The sequence below is a fragment of the Coffea arabica genome, chromosome 2c, assembly GCF_036785885.1.
Source record: "Coffea arabica cultivar ET-39 chromosome 2c, Coffea Arabica ET-39 HiFi, whole genome shotgun sequence".
NCBI classification, from domain to species: domain Eukaryota; kingdom Viridiplantae; phylum Streptophyta; class Magnoliopsida; order Gentianales; family Rubiaceae; genus Coffea; species Coffea arabica.
In genome coordinates this window covers 76,198,547-76,225,140 of record NC_092312.1, presented here as the reverse complement: position 1 = coordinate 76,225,140, position 26,594 = coordinate 76,198,547, and the positions used below count along the sequence as shown (strand labels likewise).

The 26,594-nt window shown below is 38.1% G+C and overlaps 3 protein-coding genes and 1 pseudogene across 5 annotated transcripts; 2 read left to right on the top strand and 2 right to left on the bottom strand.

Annotated features, from left to right (window-relative positions):
• Positions 1-546: 546 nt before the first annotated feature.
• Positions 547-3,439, top strand: LOC113733295 (abscisic acid receptor PYL9). Of its 2 annotated transcripts, none has more exons than XM_072076633.1 (3): positions 547-1,129; positions 1,687-1,902; positions 2,840-3,439. In XM_072076633.1, the coding sequence occupies exons 1-3, from the start codon at positions 932-934 to the stop codon at positions 3,050-3,052; spliced, it is 627 nt and encodes a 208-aa protein (XP_071932734.1). In that variant the 5' UTR covers positions 547-931; the 3' UTR covers positions 3,053-3,439. The 2 variants fall into 2 exon arrangements, with proteins under 2 accessions (XP_071932734.1, XP_027115402.1); XM_027259601.2 differs by having other exon boundaries at positions 570-1,045.
• Positions 3,440-8,030: 4,591 nt separating this feature from the next.
• LOC140035793 (pentatricopeptide repeat-containing protein At4g01030, mitochondrial-like) lies at positions 8,031-11,164 on the bottom strand (annotated as a pseudogene).
• A 424-nt stretch (positions 11,165-11,588) lies between these two features.
• Positions 11,589-14,910, bottom strand: LOC140035457 (protein WHAT'S THIS FACTOR 1 homolog, chloroplastic-like). 2 transcript variants are annotated; one of them, XM_072076632.1, is made up of 2 exons: positions 12,743-14,910; positions 11,589-12,073 (listed from the first exon to the last, which is right to left on the bottom strand). In XM_072076632.1, the coding sequence occupies exon 1, from the start codon at positions 14,470-14,472 to the stop codon at positions 12,895-12,897; it is 1,578 nt and encodes a 525-aa protein (XP_071932733.1). In that variant the 5' UTR covers positions 14,473-14,910; the 3' UTR covers positions 11,589-12,073; positions 12,743-12,894. The 2 variants fall into 2 exon arrangements, with proteins under 2 accessions (XP_071932733.1, XP_071932732.1); XM_072076631.1 differs by having other exon boundaries at positions 11,589-11,997.
• A 195-nt stretch (positions 14,911-15,105) lies between these two features.
• Positions 15,106-26,485, top strand: LOC113733291 (uncharacterized). The gene is made up of 16 exons (XM_027259596.2): positions 15,106-15,439; positions 15,562-15,635; positions 16,735-16,815; positions 17,938-18,022; positions 18,491-18,588; positions 19,368-19,455; positions 20,179-20,527; positions 21,312-21,559; positions 22,618-23,315; positions 24,210-24,312; positions 24,424-24,507; positions 24,593-24,664; positions 24,753-24,827; positions 25,179-25,259; positions 25,476-25,721; positions 26,099-26,485. Exons 1-16 carry the CDS (start codon positions 15,158-15,160, stop codon positions 26,144-26,146), a joined length of 2,712 nt encoding a protein of 903 aa, XP_027115397.2. The 5' UTR covers positions 15,106-15,157; the 3' UTR covers positions 26,147-26,485.
• Positions 26,486-26,594: the final 109 nt, after the last annotated feature.

Sequence of the window (26,594 nt, the reverse complement as noted above, 5' to 3'; positions counted from 1 at the left end):
ATACAACAATTGTCGTCTCTGGAAAAAAAAAAAAGAATTGGAAGCCAAGAAATGAGTATCTAAAAATATAAAATCAATAATATTCCTTGGGGATAGTACGTACTAACATGACAAATGGCAAGTGATTTTTTTTTTTTTTTTACATTACTGAATTAGCTCTTGTTAAAATATTCTTAAAAATTTGTAAGTACAGATTATCGATCTAAGCAAATGTTGTTCATTCCATCCACCCACAAAAATAGTAGTGTACTATTACTATTTACCTGTGCAGAGCATTTCGTGGTAACTAAGGAGTGTTTAGTTTAGTACCTCTCTATCTTCCATTTATGTACCAACATAGAAGTGGGGAAACTGATGCACTTCTAAAATAAAAACACATACTAATAATTTTTGTACTGGAGAATAATAACGACATGCATGCACGTTGAGTTGAGGTAGGTCATGGAGATAAGGTTGTTTAATAAGAAGAAGAATGAAACGTGAATAAAAAAAGTGGAGGGCCCTTTCTACCAATTGGGGATGGGAAGGAGTAGGTTTGGTTCGCGTTGTTGGGGGCCTCTCTATTTCTGTTTTTCTACTCCCATTGGTTGGACGGCCGGCGGAGTCTCCCTTGCCCCCTTCCCTCCCACTCTTGGCGTTGAATTGCTTCATTATTATTTACCGGCACTGCTGCTTCTAGGACTAGGAGTAGTAGATAAACATATCTTCTTTGAGCCACTTACAAGTCAAGACTCTCCGCATTTATTACCTTTCGAGTCTCTACTCTCTCCTCTCTCTCTCTCTCTCTCTCTCTCTCTCTCTCTCTCATATTTTTCGTGTTAACTTTACCCAAACACAAGGAGCCGAAACAATTGCTTATAGAGCCTTTTCTTTGCTAGACAGAACCCAAAAATAACTGGGATTTTTAGGATTTTTGGGTAAAGAATTTCATATGGAGGCGGTCAGCTACTTAAACAGAAGAAACCGCATGCAGGGCAGCCACCAGCCCACTGAGCACCCTTGCTCTTCCTCTGTTGTCAAACACATTAGAGCCCCTGTCGATATCGTAATCCCTCCTTCCCTCTTGCTTATTTCTCTCAAAAAGGGAAAAAAATGGTGCATATTACTGCCTGCAGTCACATACTCCCCTGTATGCTTGCTTTTCTTGATTAAAAATCCAATAGTATATTACACGATTTTGTCTTTGTTTTTTTTTTCTTATTTCTTGCAAAGGGCTTGCATTAATTTCTTGGAAAATGCAATCCTTACGTATAAGTTTGATGATTGGTGGTGCTTCTTGTATATGATGGGATAAAAGATTCAATTTTTGGTGCTCAGTTTGGTTTCTCGATTGTTTAACCTCAATATATTTACTTCCTTAATGCATCTTTCTTTGATAATTTGACTTTGTAAGGCTTGACACTAGGCGGGTTCGATTTGAATCTTGGTTAATTTTTTATTCTTTTGTGGAAACTCCATTTCTGTGGGTGGATAATTGAGTTTGCTGATTTTGGAGTTTCTTGAATCTTGAATTGGGATTTTAGTCGCGTTTCGTTTGCTTGACAAGAAAGTCACATAGTCTGGAAAAAAGGGTTTTGAATTCTGGTCCCCTTCACCTAAACATCGTATACAATTGTATTTGATACTATTTACTTGAAGGGTATTCAAATTTATCAAGACATTTGATGTTTTTGTACTTGGGTGTAGGTTTGGTCACTGGTGAGGAGATTTGATCAGCCACAGAGGTATAAGCCCTTTGTTAGCACGTGCATTGTGAAAGGTGACCTTAAGATTGGGAGTGTTAGAGAGGTGAATGTGAGGTCAGGGCTTCCTGCAACCACCAGCACTGAAAGATTGGAACTTCTTGATGATGAGAAGCACATTCTTGGGATCAAGATTGTTGGTGGTGACCACAGGCTCAAGGTAAGGCCTCAATCCGCTTTCTGCTTGTTTCAAATGGATTGGATTTGTGGTTCTTCCGGAAGAAAAGAATGACGAGGGTTATGCTATTAACATTGTAATACGAGATGATAAAACGTAAATGATTGTTTTCTACAGTTCAGGTAATTCATAATACTATCGACTAGCATTTTGGTCCATTAAGATGGCTATGGCAGTTACAGACAAAGTGACACTGTTTTCTGGTGTAGTTGAGATGCATTTTTGCTTTTTCTTAAGCTCAACAAAAGGGTAAGAAGTAAGAAAGAACATGTCCGCTCATAAATGGTTGAGCTTTTACTCTCTTTCATGTGTACTACACAGTCGTTGCAAGTCCTTTGAGCATGGAGTGATGAATATTTTGACTTAGCGGTCACTAGAAAAATTTTACAGTCTTAAGGTTTCTTTCTTGGTTTTATCCTTAAATGAAATCTAGACTGTTCAGACATCTGTAATTGGTGTTCTATCTCTTGGCAAGAAATTTCGGAATCTAATTCACAAGTTCCTTGAAGTGATTCCTCTAAATTCTACAAGCCATGTTGTGGTTGCGTTCATCACTCGGTTGCAGAACAACCAGCGAAAGACAGTAGTGTTTGCTGAGTTTTGACTATAATTTGGCTGGTAGATTCATATTGTTTGTATCTGGAAGTAGCAGTTCCTATTTCATCATATTGGCTGTATCTGGAATTAGCATTCCCTGTTTTATTTGCATGGTGTTTGATTGTCTAACATCATATGCAGTTAATCAGATGCTTCTTGTCCCCTACCCCAACATTAAGATACCCCCACTCCTGGAAAAAAAACAAAGGAAGAACTAGGAGGATAATAGTTAAACGTGTTGCAGATCTGTAATGTAGATACTTTGGCACAGCCTACACAGCTTATGCTCACATGGGCCATCCTTTGTTTACTTCTTTTGCAGAACTATTCTTCCATCCTTACCGTGCATCCAGAGATAATTGATGGCAGACCGGGAACAGTTGTCACCGAGTCGTTTGTTGTGGATGTACCACAAGGGAATACTCAAGATGAGACATGCTACTTTGTCAAGGCTTTGATCAATTGCAACCTCAAATCTTTAGCTGATGTCTCTGAGAGGATGGCGATGCAGGAAAACATTATGCCCATCAACTGAACTTGAGCTGGTCGTAGGAATAATGGAACCTGGTGACTCTGTCAAGAGGTTCCACAGGAAAATGCTGGGTAGATTTGATTGAGCGGATCAATTTTGCTTCCATTGGTCATTTCTTTTCAATTTCAACTGCTTCTGGGAGTGAGAACTTTAGCAGCGCTGGTATTTAGTGGATATAGGAAATTAGTTTATCTGCTTCCGTTACGTTCCTGGATTGGCTGTTTGAAGTGTCTGTGCTATGTATTGTAAATATTGTGTATATATATATATGTGGGTAGCAAACTATTAATGTGCTAGTCTGGAAACTTTGACCGTGGCGCGTCTTGTTGCCTTTCCTTGTTTAGGGTAGTATCAAGAGAAAATAAACCTGTGGCAGCTGTTTCTTTGTTACGATGCTTGATTATTCCTGGGCTTGATAAGTTGTTGGTGCTTCTAAAATGTTGATGTTTCTCGCTGCTATTGATGGTTTCATGTAGATGTTGGTAAAGAGAAATTTCCCACTTTGATAAAGCAAAGAAAAGGCGTAAACTAATTGTGATGTCCGGTCCTAATTTTTGTGTTTTAGGATGAAGACAAATCGTAATGCTAAATGACCTTTACCTTTTCAACTTGATATATCTTTCCCAGAGCGGAGAACCTAAGTGCTCTTTATGGCTAGTTCTACCCGGGGGAACATACCGGAAAAAAAGAACTTCTGAGAAATCTTGGGGATTCGGCTTGAGATAACTAAGGGACCGTACGACAGTCGGTAGAGCCAACAATTGAAATATAAGCAAATTATCTGGACGGCCACTAAATTTTTGCGGTCGTCGAGTTTTGGTCACTAAATTATTAAAAGTTTGGATTTAATTACTGAAATGTCTAAAGTTAAGAGTCGAGTTTTGGTCACAGAACTATTAAAAGTTTGATTTTGATTACTGAAATGTCTAAAATTAATATTCGAGACTATTCCGTTAGATTTAGTCGTTAAGCATGCCAGTTTGTTGCCTCCCAGAAAGAAAAAAGAATTGTACTGGGATATGAACGCAGCATTCCTGTACTCATGAATCGAACCCTTTACTCTTGCCATCATCCAATTCACTACCAACAGAAATTCTACTAATAGTCCAATTCCTATCCTGTTCATCATGCACCTCATATCAAACAAATGCCTCTCTCAGTATCTCATTTCCCACCCCTCTCTAGATGTGTACAAATCGGATTAATTATTTGATTATAAAGGAATGTGAATAAAATTTTACTACAAAAGGCCAGTTTTTGGAAGCTCAAGAAAGGGGAAGAAAGAGAAAGAGGCAGTTGAAAGAAGAAGATGAAAGTGATAGTCATTATATTGGTATTTATATGTTCTCACTCTCAGTCGTCTACTGTGTAATAGCAGGGTTGAGGTGTTCTTGTACCCAATTGGGTGTTTGGAGTTAACTTACACACAAAGAAGGTATGGAAGTAATTAAGTATGGGATTTGGGAATTCTGATTTTGAGTGCTCGAGGGATATATATCCCATTCTATTTTTCTTACACTTTCTGTCGTTGGGGTTGGGCTCATGGGACAGTAAGGCAACCCACTACCAATCTGCGTTTTTCTTACCATTCTAGGAATAAGACCGGGCGGAAATAAGGGATATGGAGGTAGCTTTTCGCCAACACTGGTTGCTGATGTAGGCAATTGGCTTGCTGGTTGTGCGGAAAGTGGAGTAGCTGCTGACACTGCAAATCCACTAGAAGGAGCTGAAGCAGAATAAAATTGTTGGGGATGCAATGATGGTTGCACTAGAGGGACTGGTTTGTCTCGGTGTTTTTGATATAGCAGTTTTATAAGAAGAAGAGGAAAATTTTGATACCATTGGATTTGAGGAGCAGGGATAATGGAAAGAGCAGATTGAGAGGGCAGTAAATTCGGCATTTTTATACTATGGGAATCGCGTGGGTACTCAGATCTGGCATATTTAACGACTAAATCTAATGAAATGGCCTCAAGTCTTAACTTTAGACATTTCAGTGATAAAAACCAAACTTTTAATAGTTCAATGACCAAAACTCGATGATCGCAAAAGTTTTGTGGTCATCCGGATAATTTGCTGTTGAAATATTAGACCAACACTAGGGGGGAGGCCCACCATACTTTGATCCAAAATTTCGCTTCTTAAATATGCTGGCATTAGATAAAATCATGAAAGTTTTTATCACGAACGTCAAGTCAACGGCGATCAAAAGTTGAACTAACAGAGAGATTATCAAGTTGGCAAAAACTTTTGCCAGAAGGTGAACTAATAGAGAGATTATCAAGTTGGCAAATACTTGGATAGATGTGATCTTGTGGTCCAAATTTTGCTGTACCATCAATTTTGAGTTGGTGACATGATGCGACGAAAACCAACTACTCTTAAGAGTAATTGATCACAAAAAACTCTCCTTGGATATAGGTTAAGGAATCAAATCCTTTGAATTGCATTTTAAATATTCGGACTTTTCTGAAAATTTCACCACTGAGTGCGTAGGCATCCGCTTGAACTGATAGTGATTCACTCTCATCCAGGTACCTATCAAGTTTACTTTTATTATATGTAGAATAGGCAAGTACTTCATAGTTTACCTAGACACTTTTTAGCTGTTGCTTCTCTCCTAGAATTTTTTTTCCTCCAATCCTGTTAATTCGCTGGGAAGAAAATAAGTATTGTACTATTTATTAGATAGAAATATTTATATTATGTTAGTGCCCTGCATTTAAAAAAATGTTTCAAATTTCAATGATGACTAAGTGTCTAAGTGTTAAGTAACACTGAACTGTATAACATATTTAACTCATAAAAAAAATACCAGATGAAATATTTTCTTCACATCCTATGTTTTCTAGCTAGCTAATTTCTAAGAATAATCCACAAAAATTTTCTTTTCTCAAAAGTGTGGTATTTAGTTTTCTCTTCTAATATTAACGTCGCCCAAAAATTAAAATGCGGTATTCTCTTTTTTTTTTTGAACCTATTTTTGTCTCTACACATTGCACAGATAGGTTTAAAATAAAAAAAAAAATTTGTCTCAGTAGTTGCACATCTTTGTGTGTAGGGGTGTTCACGAATCGACTCGCGAGCGGCTCGAGTACGAGCTCGATTCGAGTTCGGTCAATATCGAGTTCGAACTAATTAAGTCGAACTCGAGCTCGAGTTCGACTTAAAAAACATTAAACTCGTTGGCTCATGAGTTCAATTATATATATATATATATATATTTTATTTTAATAGTAAAATTACACATATATCCCTAATATTTTATTATTTGTTAAAAAATTAAGCTCGAGTTCGACTTAAAAAACATTAAACTCGTTGGCTCATGAGTTCAATTATATATATATATATATATATATTTTTATTTTAATAGTAAAATTACACATATATCCCTAATATTTTATTATTTGTTAAAAAATTATTATTTTATTTATTTTTTAAAAATAAATAATTATTTTTTATTTTTTAAAAATAAATTTTATTATTATTATTATTTATTTTTTAAGCTCGAGCTCGACATTTTGAGCTCGTCGAGCTCGAGTTCGAACTTCACAAAATTAACTGGAGGCTCGGCTCGATTAGGTCAAAACTCGGCTCGTTTGCACCTCTATTTGTGCGGCGACTATGGGATATTCAAAAGAAAGAATTTGTGTCAGACTTGTGTCTAACACTTAAAAAAATAAATTCAAAAAGAAAACACTCGCCACATTTTAATTTTTCAGTGATGTTAATATTAGAAAAGAATCCTGAACAGCCCCCACTTTTGAGATAAAATTTTTTTTTTGGGTGATTATTCTAACCTTTTCTAGCCTCATCAATTCCATTGCTCATCATCCTGCCCCACCTCTATCTATATTAGGGGTGGGGCTGATCCGAATAGCTTGACTCGAACTCACAAGCTACTCGGTCAGTAGCTCAGCTCGAGTTTGCTCTGATCAAGATTGAGCTACTCTATAGAAGTAGCGAATCGAGCTTGAGCCTAGTTATGAGATACTCGAGAGCTCGACAAGCTCTATCGAGTATCTCATTAAAACAAATTATATATAATATATAGGAAATTACTAATACAGGTAAGCAACTTATGAAATTTACAATGAACCATTCTACCACCTTTATTTATTTGTGTGGGTAAAGCAGGGATTTCATAAATCATAATTCTTATTTCATGTTATTTTAGAGAACTTAATTTGAAAACATTAAGAAGGAAAGATCTAATTTAACAAAGGTTTTCCGGCTTAAGTTGAGCACTCAAGTTTGAATCTTATACGAGCTCAACCATGAGTATTTTTCAACTACATCGAGTCAAGTTCGAATTTGGAGTTAGGGGTTTGTTTGAGCTCAAACTCGAGCTCGAGAATAGTTCCCATAACCTTAACTACTCGAGCTCGAGAGTATTTTTCAACTACATCGAGTCAAGTTCGAATTTGGAGTTAGGGGTTTGTTTGAGCTCAAACTCGAGCTCGAGAATAGTTCCCATAACCTTAACTACTCGAGCTCGAGCTCGAGTATGGTACCACTCAAGTTCGGCTCAACTCAACAGTATCCCTAATCTATACATTAAGCATCCCTTATCTATACATTAAGCAATTTTGGTACTACTCGACAGCATCCCCATTAATTCAGTTTAACCTGGAACTTAAAACTAATGCTGTAGTTAATCAAACTAACACCAAAATTGAACAGTTGGAATGGTTTCTGAAGTGTATTGGTTCTATGCATTTTATTGAAGTGAAATTTGGAGTGCAACACCAACATCAAGGAAATCAAGGAAAGATAATTAGAAATCAGAAATTTAAAAAGATGTAGAAAACTAAAAAGAAATTAGTACCACTTGCCTTCTGAATTCATTAAATTAAAAGATTGCTCTAAACGAAGACCGAAATTGAAATATATACCAAATTTACAATACAGTCCATCAATAGTATGGAACTGTTTGACAAAAACTACTTCTCGTGGGTTTTCCATGCGGGAAGCTCTCTTTTTTCAAGATAATCGGTGGTGATGCAGAAAAATTTTGATTTGTTGAAAGTTGCAGAAGTCGCACCAACTGCAATTATCTCAGTATAGGAGAGTTTCAGCTCGGCTAGTAGTGGAGTGGTGTCCGTGTCGTTTTCCATCTTAATCCTTCAAGGTTGCCAGTTTCTTGCTGCCATAGATGCTTAAAAGACTTCACCAACAATATGAAATTAACACATAAATTCTGATATAAAGGCAAAGTGTCGAACCTGATACCTATTTGTGCAAACAATGCAGCCCAACAACCAGTAATGCTGCATTTTATGTATTCCAGTATGCTATTCAAGTAGATAAAAGAGGACAATCAAGAGTTAACTGCCATGTATTTTCTTGGTTTTGTTTACTTCATGGATTTGGCTTGGTTCATTGCTCCCCAGGAATATCTATGTTCAGCATCCTACTGTTCCTTCATCTCATTTTACTGCCTGCTGTGCAGATTAGCTTTGTCTCAGCCAAGATGAAATATCTTTTAGATCTTATTCTTAGTTTTACTGGAACTGTTAACTTGGTGCATAAAGGAAGAAGCAAATTACTGAAACACGATCACCAGAAGTCGTTGCATGAACATTCACCATCTGAGAAATGATGAAAACAAAGACCATCTTTGAGAAAGATATCTCGTCTTCTCAACAAAGAGATATATTTCACCAGTGTGTGACAGTCTAAACAAGTTCTTGTGCTCTTAATCACCCTTGTTGGTATGCTATCTTTTGTTTGGATTGACCCAAATGTAATTGCCAATTTCTCGGTGTGGCTAAGCAATAGCTTCTCCTTTTCCCTTGTGTTAACGTTCTGGTAGACACATTCAGTAGCAGGCACATACCCCAAATTCTTCATCTCAGAAATCAACTGATATAACTCAAAATGGATCTCCCCTTTATCTGGATGTGGTTTTCCTAGAGCAGAGAATATGTGAACCGTTTGGTTCAGTTGTATCCAGCTCCAAACATGACCAACTTTGACACCGTTAGCGTCCATCAACTCTCCGATGCGATCCACATCCTTCCATCTGTCTAGGGCTGAATATAGATTCATAGTTAGCAGCCAGACATAGTTAAAAAGCTTTTGTGCTGCAATCTCTCCAAGCTCCAAGTTTTTGTGGATTCGGCATGATGAAAGGAAAGCCCCCCAAACTGTAGCATCTGGCAACATTGGCATTTTGTGAATTAGGTCCCATGCTTCGTCAAGATATCCAGCCCTTCCAAGTAGATCAACCATGCAAGAGTAATGTTCAATTGTAGGTATTATCCCATAATCCATCTCCATACCGTCAAAATACTCCCAGGCCTCATTTATCAAGCCAGAGTTCCTTGCAGCCAGAGAGGACAGCTGTCAAGGTTATGGCATCAGGCTTAACATCTCTGCCTTGCATTTCTCGAAAAAATGAAATTGCATCCTTTCCAAAGCTGTATGTTGCTAAACCCCCGATCATGGCATTCCAAGAAGTTAATGTCTTGTTCTCAATTTTCTGAAAAACCTCATAGGCATTTTTTAAGCTGCCACACTTACTGTACATGTCAATAAGAGCCGTAGTCACAAATACATCCTGAAGAAAAGCATTTCTGATACTATTGCAGTGTACCTCTTTTCCTTTCTGCAACATAGACAAACCTGCACAAGCTCGAAGTAAGCTTGCTAGTGTGGCTGAGTTTGGTTTGACGCCTACCTTCTGCGTCTCAATGGAATACTTGAGTGCATCCTGTAATACCCATTCTGTGTACAACCTGATATTAAAGCAGTCCATGAGACAACGTTAGGAGTCAGACCAGAAACTTTCATTTGGTGAATCATGGCCAAGGCTTCCATAACACAGCCTAAAGTTGAATACCCAGAAACCAGAATGTTATAAGTCACTAAATCAGGTTTAAGTGCTTCCTCCTTGATCTGATCCAAAAGATTAAGTGCTTCATCAAAAAGTCCTCTATAACATATCCTGAAATCACACAATTCCAAGTAAAAAAACTCGGGTTCTCCATATTATCAAAGACGCTTTGGGCATTTATTAAATCATCATTCTCTACTACATGTCTAGCAATGAAGCACCTAGATGTGGGTCATAGTCTAGCCGTCTAGGCCACTTCTAATGACAAAGCAATGGATTTCCTTCCCAAAACTGAATTGTTCCAATTCAGATATTGCTTGAAGGGCACTAGTTATAGAGCCTGAGTTTGGCTTAAAACCTGCATTTTGCATTTTCCACAGAATGCTTACAGCTTCTTGGTACAATCCACAAGCCAAATGCCCAGACATAAGGCAATTTCAGGCTGCTATGTCGGGCTTAACGTTTGAAGCTTCCACATCACCAAATAATATCCATGGTTCATCTATAAAGCCAAGCGAACTGTAACCTGCTATCATTGAGTTCCACGAAGTTAAATCACGATCTTCCATCGAGACAAAAACTATCCAAGCTTTTTCAGGCGCATTACATTTCAAGTACATGTTCAGCAACGAATTGTAAAGAAACATATCGGAATCTGACAAATTACGAATACAATACCCATGAATCTGCTTTTCTTGCCCAAGGGCTCCCAATTTTGCACAAGCTTGCCCAGTATATTGATCTCATTATCCCAACGTAAGCACAATTCTTGTGCATAATGATTATTGTCAATCTTTTTGTTTAAGCCGGCCGGATATACATGCCTCAAGTTGGAACGGGTTCTTCTTTATCCTTGACCTTGAGGACAGTGAATTATATTGGGCTGGCAAAATAATGTCTGTTTGGCCTTGCTTTTCATGTTGACATGCTTTCAATCCGTTTTAGCCTTAATTAACAGCTCACAAAAGCCTAGTTAATATCCCATGCATCAAAGAAGTTGAGTCTTCCGAGAGTAGGGAAAAAAATGCTTGGTATATACAAGCTAATTCCCCTATTTTGCCTTCAAAATTTTGTGTCAAATATTCGACACTTTGATCCACAAACAAAGATCTTGAAACCTTGCGACGTCTCACCTTGTGTCACTTTCAGTATACAACGGGTTGACAGTAAAACTTATAATGCTTGTTTCTTTCGCTAAATCTCTGTGTAGCGCCACAGAAACCTATGCGGAACACTTCACCCGCATTCTCTAGCTGCCATCTACGAAGCTGATTCATCTTATTTGTTTCGAAGCTTAGACTTTTCTAGGACATCAGGGGTTCCCGCATCTCCACTGATGAAGTCTATGAACAGAAAACCAGAGCTTGAATATGACACATGTAAATTTGGTTTTGATAACAACAGTCTGCGTACATTATTAATTGTATTTTGGATGTCTTTAGCTCTGTAGAACAAACATGGCAGACGAGATCACTGAATATGGAGAAGGAACGGAACTGGAGGGCAATCACCCTAGAATTTTAAACAAAAAAGTTGCTTATAATCTCATGCTCCTCGAGACTAAAATTACAGGTCTATTAATATATGACATGGAGAGCATATGTTTAGGCCCCAAAATATTGGTTTACGAGTGATTGGATGCCTTGATTGCAGATAAATGAAGAAACAACGGAAGAAAATGAAAGAATACAGCCAACGAGATATCTTGGTTAAATAATTAAGTTGAGGGACGGGAGCCATTCTTCAAATGTGTCCAAGAAATCGAACAAAGAGTCTTAACTACAAGGCAGTCCAACGATGGAGGAGGTCGACACTCGTTAACTCTGGAGCTAAAGTCAACGTTTCAGTTCCAAGACTTCCCCTAAAGAAGCCATAACCGGTCGGATACCTAATCAAATTTAAATAAACCTAAGATATTTTCGGCTGCTTTGCAAAAGCAACATTCTATTCTCTTCAAGAAATGGAAGCAGCTAGTGAATCAGCATAAGGGAATATCCATGAGCTCATGACTGTAGCGATGTTTATAGTTGAGAGAATCCTGGAGTGTCCTGCAAACTTCACCCTTTGCCAAAAAGTCTTTATCCATTAACTCTGGTGTAGGAAGTCACTCCTGACCAAAGCAGAAAAGCATGCTCACCAAACTTCTTTTTGGAATTGTGTAGCAAACAGATTTACAAATCAAGGACCTAAAAAAAAAAGCAGATTTACAAATCAAATTGCTCTATTCAAATTTATGAAGCTTGCCATGAACACATAATTTGACAAACTTTTTTGTGATGAATGCATTCCTTTTTCCTTTGGTTACTACAAAGGACTATTATCCAAATTGAGATTTATAGTCTTCCTCATTCAACGTGGACAAGGTCATCAGAGAAGCAGAGACTGCATGTAAGAACCTCATATAAAAACTAAGACAAAAATCTAATACTTGGACTAAGAATGGTTATCAGTTAAGCTTTACACAGTAGGATGCTAGCGCCAGAACTTCCTCAAGGTTAATTGCATGAACTGGAGTAAAATGTAATCAACCACAGCAATTTGTACTTGTAAACAAAGCAAACAAATAAAATGCAGACTTTACTTCTAATTTCAAGAGTTTCGGAAAGAAGTGTGTAGTTCATATCATGGAAATAATATAACATAATATGAACAAGCCGGCAGATGCAGCAGAAATGCAATGCCTGCGAGCTCGGCAAACATCAAGAAAAGATCTTCTGCTCTTTTTTACTTAAAAGAAAGATATGCTAAACATTCAATCTAATTCTCCTTCCTCTCTCTCTCTCTCTCTCAAGGACCATTTTGACTTTACAGTGGATGTGAAGTCCCAAAACTTATAGTCTCTGAGAAATGCTAACCTTTCAAACAAAGTGCCTAACACTCTTCTCCGCTGTTATGAACCTCGTGCAAACCCAATGTTGAAAGGATAGCACACCTTTTGTCACTCTCCCAGGGCACAGGGCCTTTCAAAAATATGAAAGCCTCTTGCATTTTAAAACACTCCATGAGTTTACCAGCGTTCTCTTGGCCGGCCATCTGGAAAGACTGGAACAAGAGGCTTATCTTCTTTCTCTGAGTCATCTATTTTCCTGCTTTGTTTGTGTGCTTCAAGGTTCATAATTCCATCATCACCATTTAAGTCTGGGAATAAATCATCTTCATCACTGCTCCAATTGTCTTCAAAATCTAGATCATCTTCATCAAAATCTTCATCATCATCCAATTTATCACCAGCAAAACTATCAATGTCCAAGCATTCATCTTCCTCTTCTGCCTCACTTCCTTCTTCTCCACCTGTGCCAGTTTTTGGAATGGGCGTTCTTGGGAATCGTGGAACAGCAACAAGGGAACGAAGCTTCTCTTTGATGAGCAAGAGTCTATCTTTTTCTATTAATTGAGAATCACTATATGCTTCACGAAGAAAAACAGAGTCCCTATCCCCTTTAAGAGAGACATAAAACATATCAGGATGCCTAACGAGCATTCCCCGAAGCTGCTGAGAAAACCTAAATTCCTCTCGAAAATGAGTCAGGTGGTCCACAAGGGTTCTCTTCTCAACAGTGAGGCTTAATATTTCATGAACAACACCACAAGCATGTTTTTCTTTCTCTATTGTTCCAGATCTCAAATTAGAGAAGTCAGAATAAGGTGAAATGTATGGCATGTCCCTGAACTGAGAAATCCTTCTCATCTCTCCTTTTGAAAGATTAAGACCCCTAGGTAACTTCACTCTATTGAATTTCGGTGGCCTATCAATAATCAAATTTCTCTCTTCCAGCTCTCTTTCCCGATTCTCCTCTTCTGCAAGCTCTGCAGCAGAGACAGCAAGCTCAGGATCCCAATGAGTTAACTCCAACGCCTGTCCCCGCCCAGTAGACACAACCTTAAAATATTGTGGGTATCGCTGGCATATCGTGTCACAAAACTCTAAAGGAAGCCCAAGATCATTCTTCAAGTGGGCAATCTTCTCCAAAAGAATCCGCTTATCAGCTGACATCATCAACAATTTCCTCAACTTGACAACTAGGAGATCCTCCATCTCATTCTTAATCTTCATTTCCTCTAAATATAGCCTCTCCGCCTCAGGAGTCAACTTAAACCTAAGCGAATAAGCCCCTTCTTCCACGATCTCAAACACAGCTGGAAACTTCCTCAACAATGCGATAAAACGCCTTTTCTTATCCAGACCTAATGCTCTTCTAAACCTACCTAAATCACGAAGCGCCATTATCCTATCAGGCTGACTCATCAAAATCTTCCTAATTTTTAAAACCAATTTGAGCTTCTTGTCCCTTTGGATTACATTATCAAGAGGAAGCTCTTTCCTCCTCTTCACAGCACCTGACCTTATAGGCAAGAGGGGCACATGGGTTCTCCTTGAATCACCCCAGAAGTCATTTTTTTCCAGGAAAACCAAACTTTCACCCAAAAATAGTGTCTTTTCCAAGTTTCTTCTACAAACTGAGAAAGGTGTCCTCAAAGAACAGTGGGGCTTCTGACGTAAATAGGATTCATAGGAGATGCAAAATGGAAAAGCAGCAACGGGTGGTGAAATCTTGTGGGGAGATAACAAGAAATTACGTTCCATTTGTCAGTTTATTTCCAGAAATATGCATCAAACGCGTTTTTCAGCCAATAAGCTAACATCAGAGAGCAATTACAATAGCATAAAAATTAATAAATTCGTCAAGAAAGCTGAAGATTTAACTGGCCTTGTTGGGCTTGGAAATGGGTAAATGAAGTTTGAAGATGAGAAAATGAATTGACTTTGGGTAGGGTTCATCAGCTAAACCCCTTTGTGCAGATATTTCTCTTGTTATCTTCGCGTTTACAAAAAGCAGTCGAGGGTTAAAATTGTCCATATGATGAACCCTTAGTTGCAACAACGCCGTACTGACCCCAAAAAAAAAAAAAGCACCATTAGTTGCAAGCTTAAGGGCTTGTTTGGATTGCCATTTATCCAAGCTTCTTGAAGCTAACAAAAAACGAACAATTGAAGTCGTCTAATATTCTAAAGGAGCTTTGCAATAATGGTTGAACTTATAGTAGTGCAAATACGAGGCAGTGTGTATATACTATATAGTGTGTATGGCCTTTTTTTTTTTTTTTGTAGAAGTGTGCATGGGCATTAGTGTCATTTTATCAAAATTTTGGATAGAAAGTTTATTACTCCGTATTAACTAAGCTGGAAAAATGTGGATTAGTGAGATTACACTCGTATTATATAGTCTCACTTTCTTTCTTGGATTGAAGCAAGGTCCGCTAAGAGGGATATGGGCAAGAAAACACACCGGCGAGCCGGACCCAACTCCGACCGCCGATCCAGCCTAGTTGAAACGTCTGATCACCGGCACGTGGACTCAGTGGAGACTCCAACGAGCCAAGAACGCAAGCGAACTATTACCTTGCTCCTCGTCTTCATCATATTTCCTGCCATTTCAGCGATCGTTTACCGTAGAATCTACTCACCGTATACGGCTACGGTCCCGAATCTACCGGATGTTTACCGGAGAGGCCTTGTCAAGACTGACGTATATTACCGTGAAGTCCTCGCTGTACGCGCTCCGCGCTTCATTTTTTTTTCCAAGGGCACTCTGCTCTTCAATTGTGTTACTTAAAAAGATTGAGTTTTGATTGAGAGGAATTTATTCGTTGCTCAAATTTTCAAGAAATGCAGGAGCATATGAAGGTTTCGGAAAATGTGAGTCGGCGGCAGTTTGAAAATCCTGTGCTGGCATATATTACTCCTTGGTATTTTCATATATTACACTTTTATGAAGTTAATCATTAGAAGATCTTATATGTTCTTAATTTATTTGAATACCTTTATTGACAAGATAAATTTTTTTGAATACCTCATTGATGCTTTCTGTGTTTATGTATTTAGTTTTTTTTTTCGTTCATGTTATTGCTGATATTGGTATAATATACGAAGTTAAAAATTTATAGGTGTTTAAAGAAATGGATTATCAACTTAAAACTTCTGAACTTTTCTTTTTTTCTTTTAGTAAGTACTACTAGTAGTCTCTAACACCAATTTGGAATAAAAATTAACCACACTGGCTGTGGAATGTGCTGCTCTAGATGCATGCCACACTTGCCCATTTGAACAGAGGTCATTGTGCTGATTGCAAGTCTGTAAAATACACCAGTTAATCTGGTAAAAAAAATACTTAATAGATCCGGCCTACAAGCCCAGGTTATGGAATACTATATTTAAGAGTCACATGATCATGGTAATGTATGATGATATATGAAATGTAGTGACTAGTGAGCGATATACTATGACGCAAGAAAACTCATGTGGCTATTGAATATGCCACATGGTCTATAAGGCCGGGGGGGGGGGGTGTCATAAACTGGATCCAGTTAGGTAATTTCTGTAGTCCTGATTCTAAATCCGCTTATGTAAAATACTGAGTGTGTGTAGGATGGATTAATTTAATCTAAAGAAAAAAATAGAAACAAAAATCCCAAAGAACATTAGAGTCTAGTTCTTGACTGCATTGAACTTTTACATGCACTAGATACTGACACTCTATTGTTTGTACCACTGATCTGAATCGAAGACTGGGGTGACACTTGATTTTGCTTTTTAAGAACCTCCAGCTGAAAATAGGGGGTTTGATCTTGCAATACTGAGTCAAAAACCTGAATGAAAGGGAGATTAGGTGCAATTAGTTATTTTGTTGTATTTTTCTAAAATAGAAAATAAAAATTTTGACCTTCGACTTTGTTTAATGGTATTGGTGTCAGGCAATTGTTTAAGGACAGTACATTTTTGTTAGCAAAATTGTTGTTCTCTTGATTTTTAAATGGAGATTTCATTGCTAAAGAATATATGGGGCAGGAACTCAAAAGGATATGACCTGGCCAAGAAGTTCACTTCTAAGCTGACACATATATCACCTGTGTGGTATGAACTTAAGAGGTATGGAATCTGCAGTCTCATGGTGATTTACTGCACTTGTTCATGCATGCTATAAGTTGCTATAAGTTACTGCACTTGTTCATGCATGCTATAAGTTACTGCACTTGTTCACTTCTATCGCTCAAGATGATCAGCAAGCACTAGTTCCTATTGTCTATCTCTCTAGCACGTCTATGATGGTCCTGTGATCCTATCTTGCTGCTAATTGGTTTCTAGAGGTTGTTGTGTAAGACAGGTTGACTGTCTCAAAATCAAACTTTATTAGCAAAGTTATAAATTTCAAGAAGAGAAGGTGATATAAACAGAGGAATGTTTAATAATTCCTTCACCATAGTGGTTGCATATTCAGAAAAGCAATATGCTAAAGCAACTCAATTATTCTAAAAATGAAAAATTAGGTGGAAAGGGAGGGAGATGAGGTTAATGACTTGTAAGTGTGGAGATAACCAAAGCATTTTTGTCCTGTAGTAGCATATGCTACTTAGGAGATAAATGAATAATTTAACCTGCTAACTGGTTTGTTTGACACTATTTTGCACTTGGAATGAAAGCCACGAAGCATCACTGATTGGAAGGCTTGGAAAATTACAAACAAGAGATGTGAGGTCACATAGGGGAAGGGGAAGCAACTGGAGGAAGTGAAGAAACTATTTTTCTTGAGAGCAACTTTTACCTGAAACTTTTGTAATTAAGCTGTGTAAGTAGGTTATGTTTTGAGTAGGAATACACGGGTGAAGATGTCATAAATAATTGAGTGGATATACATCTTGTAAAGCACCTTGTGAACCCTTGTGGAGTGCAGGGTAGGGTATTGGATGTTTATCCTTAACCACCATGGTGTATGTTAGCTTTTTTATCAAAAGAAATAAAATCCAGATCTTCATGTTTGTCAAGTGCTGCATGCTGAATAAATCTTATCAGAAATGTATGTAAATCTTGCTCTTTTATATGTATATTGAAGGATAAAAGTTCTGCATCGGTTCTGAACACTACTAAGCAAGATAATGGGGATCTTTGGGTCATTCCGATCACTGCCAATTGGTTTCCAGTTTATTGCTCAAGTTCCTTAATACTTTGTTTTCCTGTTTCAAATTCTATGCTGATCAGTTTGTCTCGTGGCAGCGAAGGAAATACATTTATTCTAGATGGAAGACATAATGCTGATACTGGATGGATTTCGGAGATTAGAATGAAGGGTGATGCTAAGGTTTGGCCAAATTACCTGTTATTTGAAGATTCTATGTTCTGTCATTCTAAAGCAGAATTAAGGAATCTACTTAGGTCTTTAAAATTGGAAATCACGGTTTGCAATAGAAAAAGTACTAGAACGGCAAGTGCTTGATGCGAAATACTCTGGAAAGGGGAGAAAAAGAAAATAAGAAAGCTTCAGTTATACTGAAACATACACACACAAACACATTTTATTGCCCATATCTAGGATCCCTTTTTACCCTTGAACAGCTTTCCACTTTCCGCAGGTCAATTGTAATTTTCAAGCTGGTACATAAAATTACTATAATTGGTGAGCTGATTGATTTGTTTCAAGTCTTCCATGAGTATCTGCATTTAAACGGTCGCCTTGACCATCTTCCAAATGCGATTTTAGAAGCATTTTGCACCTTTTTCTGCAATACTTGACTTTAAGGACGGTTTCCTTATTCTGATGCTCTAGTAGATATTACCAAGAGTTGTTTTGGAAGCAATCCCTGTGGATCTGCTAACCAAGAAGAAACAAAGGAAAAAAGTCATCAACCTTATTGTAGCAGAATGCAGGTAAGTACCTTTGTTTTCTCTGAGATGATGTTTCATAAAATTTTGGTGCTCCTTTAGAATCACTTACATCTTTTGGCTTCATGTTTTCTTGTGTTTTTGTATGTGACATTAGTTTTGACACAGTGGTCAATGGTAAGGATTATATTTATTTAAATATGGAGAGATATTATCAAACACTTTCTATGAGGAAATCTAATGTCAGGTTCTAACTTGATTTGAAACATAAGTACCTCATCCCTTGTTGATGTTTAAAAAGCTTGTATTATGTGGTATGGACATATTAATCATAATTCTATCAGGCTTCTCCTCCATTTTTTTATTTATTTTATTTATTTTTTATTTTTGGTGTATGTGTATTGAGGCTGAAAGTAAGATCAATGTTACCATGAGCATTGGTAAAACTTCAGCAGCAATCTGACTGACAGTGAGAGGGTATGATGATTTGCTGCAAGACAGAAGGGTATTTTCCACCAATATTTTAGTTGGACATAACAGGGGCAAAGGAAAAAGCTGCATTTTCCAGACACACTTTGGATGATTATTTAATAAACTTTTAGCCATCTAGTTCACGGCAAACTGGCCACAGTCCTGTGTGTAGTAGTTATAATGCCTTTGGATTTAGTTTCTTTTAAATTATTTCTCTTGTTCATCATGCTCCAAGTAATTAGAATTCAAATGCCTGTGCCTTGGTCTTGTATGAAATTGTGGACTGTTTTAGTCTCCTCTTTGTTAGATATGGTTTTCATCAGTCTAAACATCTTTTGGCACCCTTTGTACAGGGAAATGGATTATGATGGTATTGTACTTGAATCTTGGTCAAGGTGGGCAAACTATGGTGTCTTGCATAATCCAGAAATGAGGAAGATGGTATGCTTACCTCCTCAAATCCTTTCTTTTCTTGTATATGAGGGTTACACCACTTTAAGTATTTCTGACACAATTTCAGCTTTCTTACTTGGCCAATTTTCGCCATTTCTTGATTAGTTTCATGACTAACATAAACTTGGGTTTGGGAAAAAATGTTTTTCTTCAAAATCTGACAAGTAGTCTTCTTACCATATGAAGTCATGAAGCTCAACCTTTTTAGTCACCAATTTGAGTATATCAAAATGGCCTATTGGCGAAGGGAAAAACTCCTGACTTTCAGGGTTAGGCACATGCTACAGGTTGATCCCTGGCAACTGGTTCAGGTTGCCCCTAGTTGGTAAATGAACAGCCTAGCCTGACCCAGGTTCTTGGTTATCAAAATTCTAAGAGAAAATAAAAAGATGCCAAGCCAGTTATGGGCCTCAATTTGCTGGGACAGGTGGTGAGAACCTTAGTTATGAAGGAGCATAGAAGTGTGCTGGATCAGCCCTTGAACTTTAGATTTAATTGTGATATCTGATGCGCGCTATTGATGATCTGTAGAGACAGCTAGATAGCTTTACCTATCAGACAGTTATCTTTGAAATGGCACATATATAGTTATGTCGGAGTTGATTTAGTAATAGCACTTCATGCAGTTTGGTGCTTTTTGCTGTTTGTTAACAACAACAACAGTAGCATTATTTCCACCTATTGAGCCTTTACTTCTTTTTCAACGTCTAGGCCTTGCAATTTATAAAGCAACTAGGAGAAGCTATGCATTCAGTAATCCTCGAGAGAAATGGGCAGACTTTGTTCTTAGTCTATGTTATAGGCCCACCATATTCAGATCAACTACAGCCACATGATTTTGGACCAGAAGATCTGCTAAGCTTGAGTAACGTCGTAGATGGTTTCTCTCTTATGACATATGATTTCTCAGTTCCTCATAATCCGGGTCCCAATGCACCTTTGAAGTGGATCCGCTCCATCTTGAAGCTTCTACTTGGTTCTGACAATGGCGGTCAGGGTTTGGCTAAAAAGATATTTCTCGGCATCAATTTCTATGGAAAAGATTTCATGCATTCGGGAGGTATGAGTGAGATTTTCTTATTTACCCTCCATATTATGTTCATTTCTGGGTAGCATCTAACAGCATACGTGTGTGAAGAGGTTGTCATACTTTGCCTGACATAGGTTGATTCTAGCTATGGTTATGTGAAAACCTATTCAGGAGTCTTGCGTTTAGCTTATGTAAACTTAAAGCACCGTTATAGCTACTCTATTTAGGGCTATTCAAGACTAGTACTTGTGAGAAATAGCTAGATAAAGTAATATACATAAAATTTTCAAGAATTACTTGTTAAAGTAGCTTTAGAGAAGTTTGGCTGATGAGAGTGGGCCCAAAGGATTGTCTTTACGGGAAAAAGTAACAGGGAATGTATATTAAACTATGCAGCATTATCATATATTGAGCTTTGTAGATTTCAAGCATTTCTTCCTCATATTTACATGCTTAACAAGTAGCTTATGCAATCAAATTCCCCTGTTTTTACCTGGAACTGGTCTGGGGATAACACAATGTTTTTCATGTTGACACATCTTTCCCTCTTATTTTCTATGTTCAACCAAGGAAAGTAAAGTGGAAGAAACCATCTTCCTTCTTTCCCTTTTGATTTCTCCCCTGAAATGTGGCTTACATTTGATGAGACACTAAGGAAAATGAAGAAGATAAAATAGAATGAAATATATGGTCAAAGCATGAGATTCTGAGCTTAATTGATTTTTTGTTCTGCTTGTTGAATTCCTGGTAACATGTAATGTTTTTTTGCTGAACAAAATATTTGATTTACATTTCCTTCAATGTGCATTTGCAGGAGGTGGGGAACCAATCCTAGGTAGAGATTATCTTTCTTTGCTGGAGCAGCACAGGCCTGTATTGCAATGGGAAAAGAACAGTGCTGAGCATTTTTTCTTGTACTCTGATGACAAACATATCAAGCATATCGTGTTCTACCCGTCACTGATGTCAATTGCTGCACGGCTTGAGGAAGCTCGTTTGTGGGGTGCTGGCATCTCGATTTGGGAGATTGGGCAAGGTTTGGATTACTTTTTTGAGATCTTATGACGACCACTGCCCACCGCTGCCGTGTTCTTAGATTCAGTAACCTGAGTTCCATGATTTTGTAAGCTAAGTAACATGTTTTTTCTTGTAGTTTTCCTGATAAAGTTGTACTGGTTGTTTCTAAGTCTACAAGAGATGCAGCTTTACATGAATCGACTGCTATTTTTTTTTTTTTTACTTGGTTCACATTTTTGCTCCCCTTCATTTCCTACCTTTTTGTGGAGACTGGTGATTCTATGATAGATAGTTTCCTGATAAAGTAGACTGTTACAGTAATATTAAAAGGTTTGGGCAATTCAGTGTCCACTTATCATTCCGCCTGCATGTGTGTTATCAGATGACAAGTCGACAACTCTTAAATGGAGTTCAAACAAGGCATATCGATGAGGGTTTTATTCGCTGTCAAGTTTATAGTTGGAACCTCGTCTTGTGCCTGACAATTGAGGGAAAAACCGTTGAGATTTTTTCTTCTTTACGGATGTTATTAATTAATGGTTGAGTCTTGGAACAATGGAACATACTACAGTACTATTTTTGGTATAATTGCTCAAAAGTGAACAACATCAAGTGTCAGGATTAGGCAGTCAGTAGTAACTGCAATTTTGCTTGCGTGTAATGTTGCAGCAGAACAGCTATTTGTTAACATCTTCAAAGTAGGAGAGATTAACAGCTATTCGTCAATCCTTAGAGGGCTGTGTACTATGGAGCGTTGAAATCGTGGTACTGCTTGAACAATTTAACATCATCACCACCAGAGTTTCTATTCTATAAACTTCCTCAGAAAATTCTCAGCCACAAATCAACGAAAGCATCCAACCATACAGCCAACATGATCACCAAAGCTGCGATCCTCACTTGCCACGTGTCACCCCGCAAGTGGTTCGATAGTCATCCCAGTTCGCATCACCAAACTTTCCATACTCATGACCATAGCTGAAATATCAAAACATCAAACTCGAAACCCACTGACTCAATTGGGCATGACAGAATTCCAGTCTTCAAAAGATTCAATTTTTGACTCGAGGCAACCTTTCAATTACAATTCTTGAAGCGGTTAAGGCTTTCTGAGCAATAGATATCTGATTATCCAGAATTATGCAATGGAGGCCCTTAATGCTGTCGGTTGGACCCCACTATCTGTACTTTCAGAAAGAAGAACTGAACCCAGAAAATATCTACCGTTCCACGCAGTTCCTCAGATCAAGACGCGCCCAACATTAGCAAATTTTAGGAGTGATCCTGCAAAAGTAGCTGGGGCTTTACCGAAAACTATTGGTGCGGGTACAGTGCTACTATCCTCCGTTCTCGGTAGTGGATCAGCTGAAGCACTATCATATGAGGAAGCATTACAGCAGTCACTGGGGGAATTCCCCAGTTTAGACTTGGATGCCTTTGATGTCAGTGGAGTTATTGATAGTGTTACCAACTTTGCAGCGGAAAATCCTCTAGTTGTAGGTGGGGGTGTAGCCATTTTGGCTGTGCCACTTCTTTTATCTCTGGTGTTTGGTAAGTCTAAGCCATGGGGTGTTGAGTCTGCCAAGGCTGCTTATGCAAGATTGAATGATGATGCCAGTGCTCAACTGCTTGATATAAGACCACCGGTAGAATTAAGGCAAGTGGGCAGTCCGGATGTTCGAGGTTTGAAGAAGAAGCCAGTGGCTGTTGCTTATAAAGGTGATGATAAGCTGGGGTTCTTGAAGAAATTGTCTTTAAAGTTTAAGGAACCAGAAAACACTACACTATTCATCCTAGACAAGTAAGATTATGATCCCTTTCTTTCTTCACTTCTTATTGTTCATGCCAATGGGCTAGAATGTCTCCCAAGTTCAATAGTAATTCCAAGTTAAAGCTCGACAAGTCGGGGAAAGACAAACATACTTCGATAGCACATTGATTTCAATCAGACACTTTGCATTATGCCTTCATTGACCATGACTCACATCATTAGTGCTCCAAACCACATAATTTCTTTGTATCAGACTGACCAACTTGTAAAAATCTATTGCCGAACTGTTGTACATTACATTGTTCTGATGCCATAACTGTTTACTAGTTCAATGAGGCCTCATGTAGCCGGAAAAAATAAAAAAATATAAAAAACTGAGAATCAAGTTAAATTCTATTTGACGAAGTTGTTGCAGTTGTAGTCATTATTGAGGGCTTCGGCTAAAAAATTTACTGCTGAAGCATCATTCAAGTGAATTTTAAGTTCTCCAGCTCATCCTTCTAAGCCATAGTCAGCAATTAGCCTTATCATAGACTTTCAGTGATAGGTTCGGACTCCATCGGCAATGGTTTCTGAGGTTAAGCACATGAAAAATTAAGGTAGGCTTGAATGTTGTAGTCATTCAATTAGGGCTACTTTCAGGTTTCTTGAGGAATAAACCATACACTTATCACACTTATTTAAGCAAAGCTTGAATTTTGTAGTCATCCAGTTACTACAAGATCTAATGTTCTTCATCAGCCGGAGGTGGTCTATATTTAACTTATATTTTCTGAAGGTCTTTTGCACACAGAGCTTTCTTGCTTGCAAATGCTTGTTCTATTTATTTTCCCTAACATGTCTACAAAAGTTTCCCTTTTGGCTCTTTTCTGAACATTGACGTATAAATTTCAATTGTAAGTTGTTAACCTTTGGTGAAGCCAGATTTAATGGGAACTCAGAACTGGTTGCGGAGCTTGTGACAGCAAATGGCTTCAAAGCTGCTTATGCAATCAGAGATGGAGCAGAAGGATCCCGAGGATGGATGGTTGCTGCATAACCTAAAAATCGTTTTTCAATTCTGTAAAAGCATTTAGGCTTTACTATTAATTTATGCAATAGTTCAATTGAAACTTATATTTTGAGTGTTGAAATGCAGAGCAGTGGTCTTCCGTGGACTCTTCCAAAGAAATTCAGCCTTGATCTCAGCAATTTGACTGACACAATTGGTGGTACCGTTGGTGTATGTGTCCGGATGCATGCTGTATTCTAGGTCAATCTTTTATGATAGTTGGAAGTAAAAGCTTTAATCCACTTTGTTTTTTCAGGAGGCAGATGCGACATCTGTGATTCTTGGCATTGCTGCTGCAACTGGATTAGGATTGCTAGCATTCTCAGAGGTTAGACTACTCAATGCTTTCTCATTCAAAGGCTAATGATCGTGTTTCTTTAGGAGGATTGCTGCTAACGTTTTTATACCTTTCTTAGGTCGAAACAATTCTGCAAGTATTAGGTTCAGCTGCGCTTGTCCAGTTAATTGGCCAAAAATTCCTGTTTGCAGAGGTTTGTGTAATGCTATTTTTAGTTTCCGCAATGATATTGCCTTGAAATTGCCCTCTCCATGTGCTGGAGAGAATGAGAGTCCACTTGTTCAATTCAACCTTGAAGGTCCTTTTATTTGTGCAGCATCTATGACTTGTGTTTTGTTTATTTATTTAGGTTCTTTAGTAAGATCTTGAAAGGTCCTTCCCTGTTCTTATAGCACTCAAATTTAGCTGCCAAAATCCAAAAAAGCATTTGTGCATACCTCGAGACATTTTATGTAAACCAACAGAGCCTTGTATCCATGCTTTTGCTAAAACATGCTCTGGACGTGAGAAACTGTGCAAATATTTCTCCACTCTGCTTTGACAGGATAGGAAGAAAACTCTAGAGAAAGTTGATGAGTTTTTGACCACGAAGGTTGCCCCTAAGGAGCTTGTAGGTGATGTTAAGGTAAGCTGCATGACACTTAATTACCAATCCGTTGCATCTATCTCTTAGTTTCGTGAACTTGTCTCCTTTATTTGAATGCGAGTTTGTATGTTCTTTAATTTCTTTTTGCTTTGCTCCTTCCTCTATTAATAACTGGGTTTCTTGTTCTAAAGGATGATATTTGGTTCTACTAATTCAATTCATGATATGTTCCGTTCTGCTTTCTATTCAATTCAGCTAATTGGGAAGGCTCTTCTACCGTTACCCGTGACTAGCAAGGCGCTACCTGCACCTACAGAAGCAAACCCTGGTACAATTGGTAGCACGACAGAGAGAGTTGAATCGGTTCCTGGGGTGAGTGATGCGCCATCTAAAGTAGAAGCAGTCGCAGAGCCAACAGCAGAAATCAATTCAGTTCCTAAAGCAGAAGTTGAAACAGATTCACTGCCTGGAATTTCAAGACCTCTTTCTCCTTACCCTAATGTAAGTTCTTTGCGGTTGTCTAATGATATTTATGTTTATGCAACAAAGCAAGCCCCTCTGCAGGCACATCTTCCTGTAACCAACTGGTCATTATCTTCTGGCCATCTGATAGCACAAAAGGATGTTCCTCCCTCAAGCCAACACTTGGCAGCAAATGTTGGTACTTGATAAAGTCAATGGGTAAAGAAAATATGTGTCGGACGGTTTCAGTTTAAAGGTTATAGCAATGGAGGGAAACCAAATATCTTCAGTTATCCCTGCTGTTCCCCGCCTAGGAACGAATCTTTTTGTTTTTTACCGTCTAAGTTGATTTGCAAACAATTTGATGAAGTTCATTAATGCCTCTTTTTTCTGCCATTTTTTTCATCCAATTGCAGTATCCGGATCTGAAGCCTCCAGCATCTCCTATGCCTGCACAACCATAAAGTTTGAAGTGCAAATTTTTAAGCTTCAGGCACTTAAAATGCAGGTTTGAGTCAGGACATGGCAGAGCTACTTCATGAATTCTTCAATATGTGCTGCTCGCTGAAAATTTTTGAACTTGTGATTACCTAAGTGAAAGATCCAGGAACACGATTTCCATCAGTTGACGATACTTAAGTTAGTTGCGGCATCTCTGGTTTGGAGTAACATCTTGTATGTTGTGTGGTTAGGTTTAGATCTATTTGGGTTTACTGATGTGCTTGATTTCACCATCTTAAACTCATGAGAAACGGACAGTAAGCAAAGGGTGAATGAAGAAAGTTGATGATGCTTGAATGCTAGTATCGTTACATTTCCTTTGTATCCATGCTCTTACAGTCCACAACTTAGAAGTGTCTGGTGTTAAACAAGGGATTCCTAATTGCGTCTTTGAAATATGCCTGATTCGGG

What these genes read in the sequence shown, in the direction of transcription:
- LOC113733295 (XM_072076633.1), top strand. Translation starts at nt 932, where the DNA reads ATGGAGGCGGTCAGCTACTTAAACAGAAGAAACCGCATGCAGGGCAGC. An exon ending in CTGCAGTCACATACTCCCCT is followed by an intron (nt 1,130 to 1,686) that starts GTATGCTTGCTT and finishes ACTTGGGTGTAG; the next exon opens with GTTTGGTCACTGGTGAGGAG. An exon ending in GTGGTGACCACAGGCTCAAG is followed by an intron (nt 1,903 to 2,839) that starts GTAAGGCCTCAA and finishes CTTCTTTTGCAG; the next exon opens with AACTATTCTTCCATCCTTAC.
- LOC113733291 (XM_027259596.2), top strand. Translation starts at nt 15,158, where the DNA reads ATGGGCAAGAAAACACACCGGCGAGCCGGACCCAACTCCGACCGCCGA. An exon ending in GTGTGGTATGAACTTAAGAG is followed by an intron (nt 16,816 to 17,937) that starts GTATGGAATCTG and finishes GTCTCGTGGCAG; the next exon opens with CGAAGGAAATACATTTATTC. An exon ending in AAAAATTCCTGTTTGCAGAG is followed by an intron (nt 24,828 to 25,178) that starts GTTTGTGTAATG and finishes CTGCTTTGACAG; the next exon opens with GATAGGAAGAAAACTCTAGA.
- LOC140035457 (XM_072076632.1), bottom strand. Translation starts at nt 14,472, where the DNA reads ATGGAACGTAATTTCTTGTTATCTCCCCACAAGATTTCACCACCCGTT.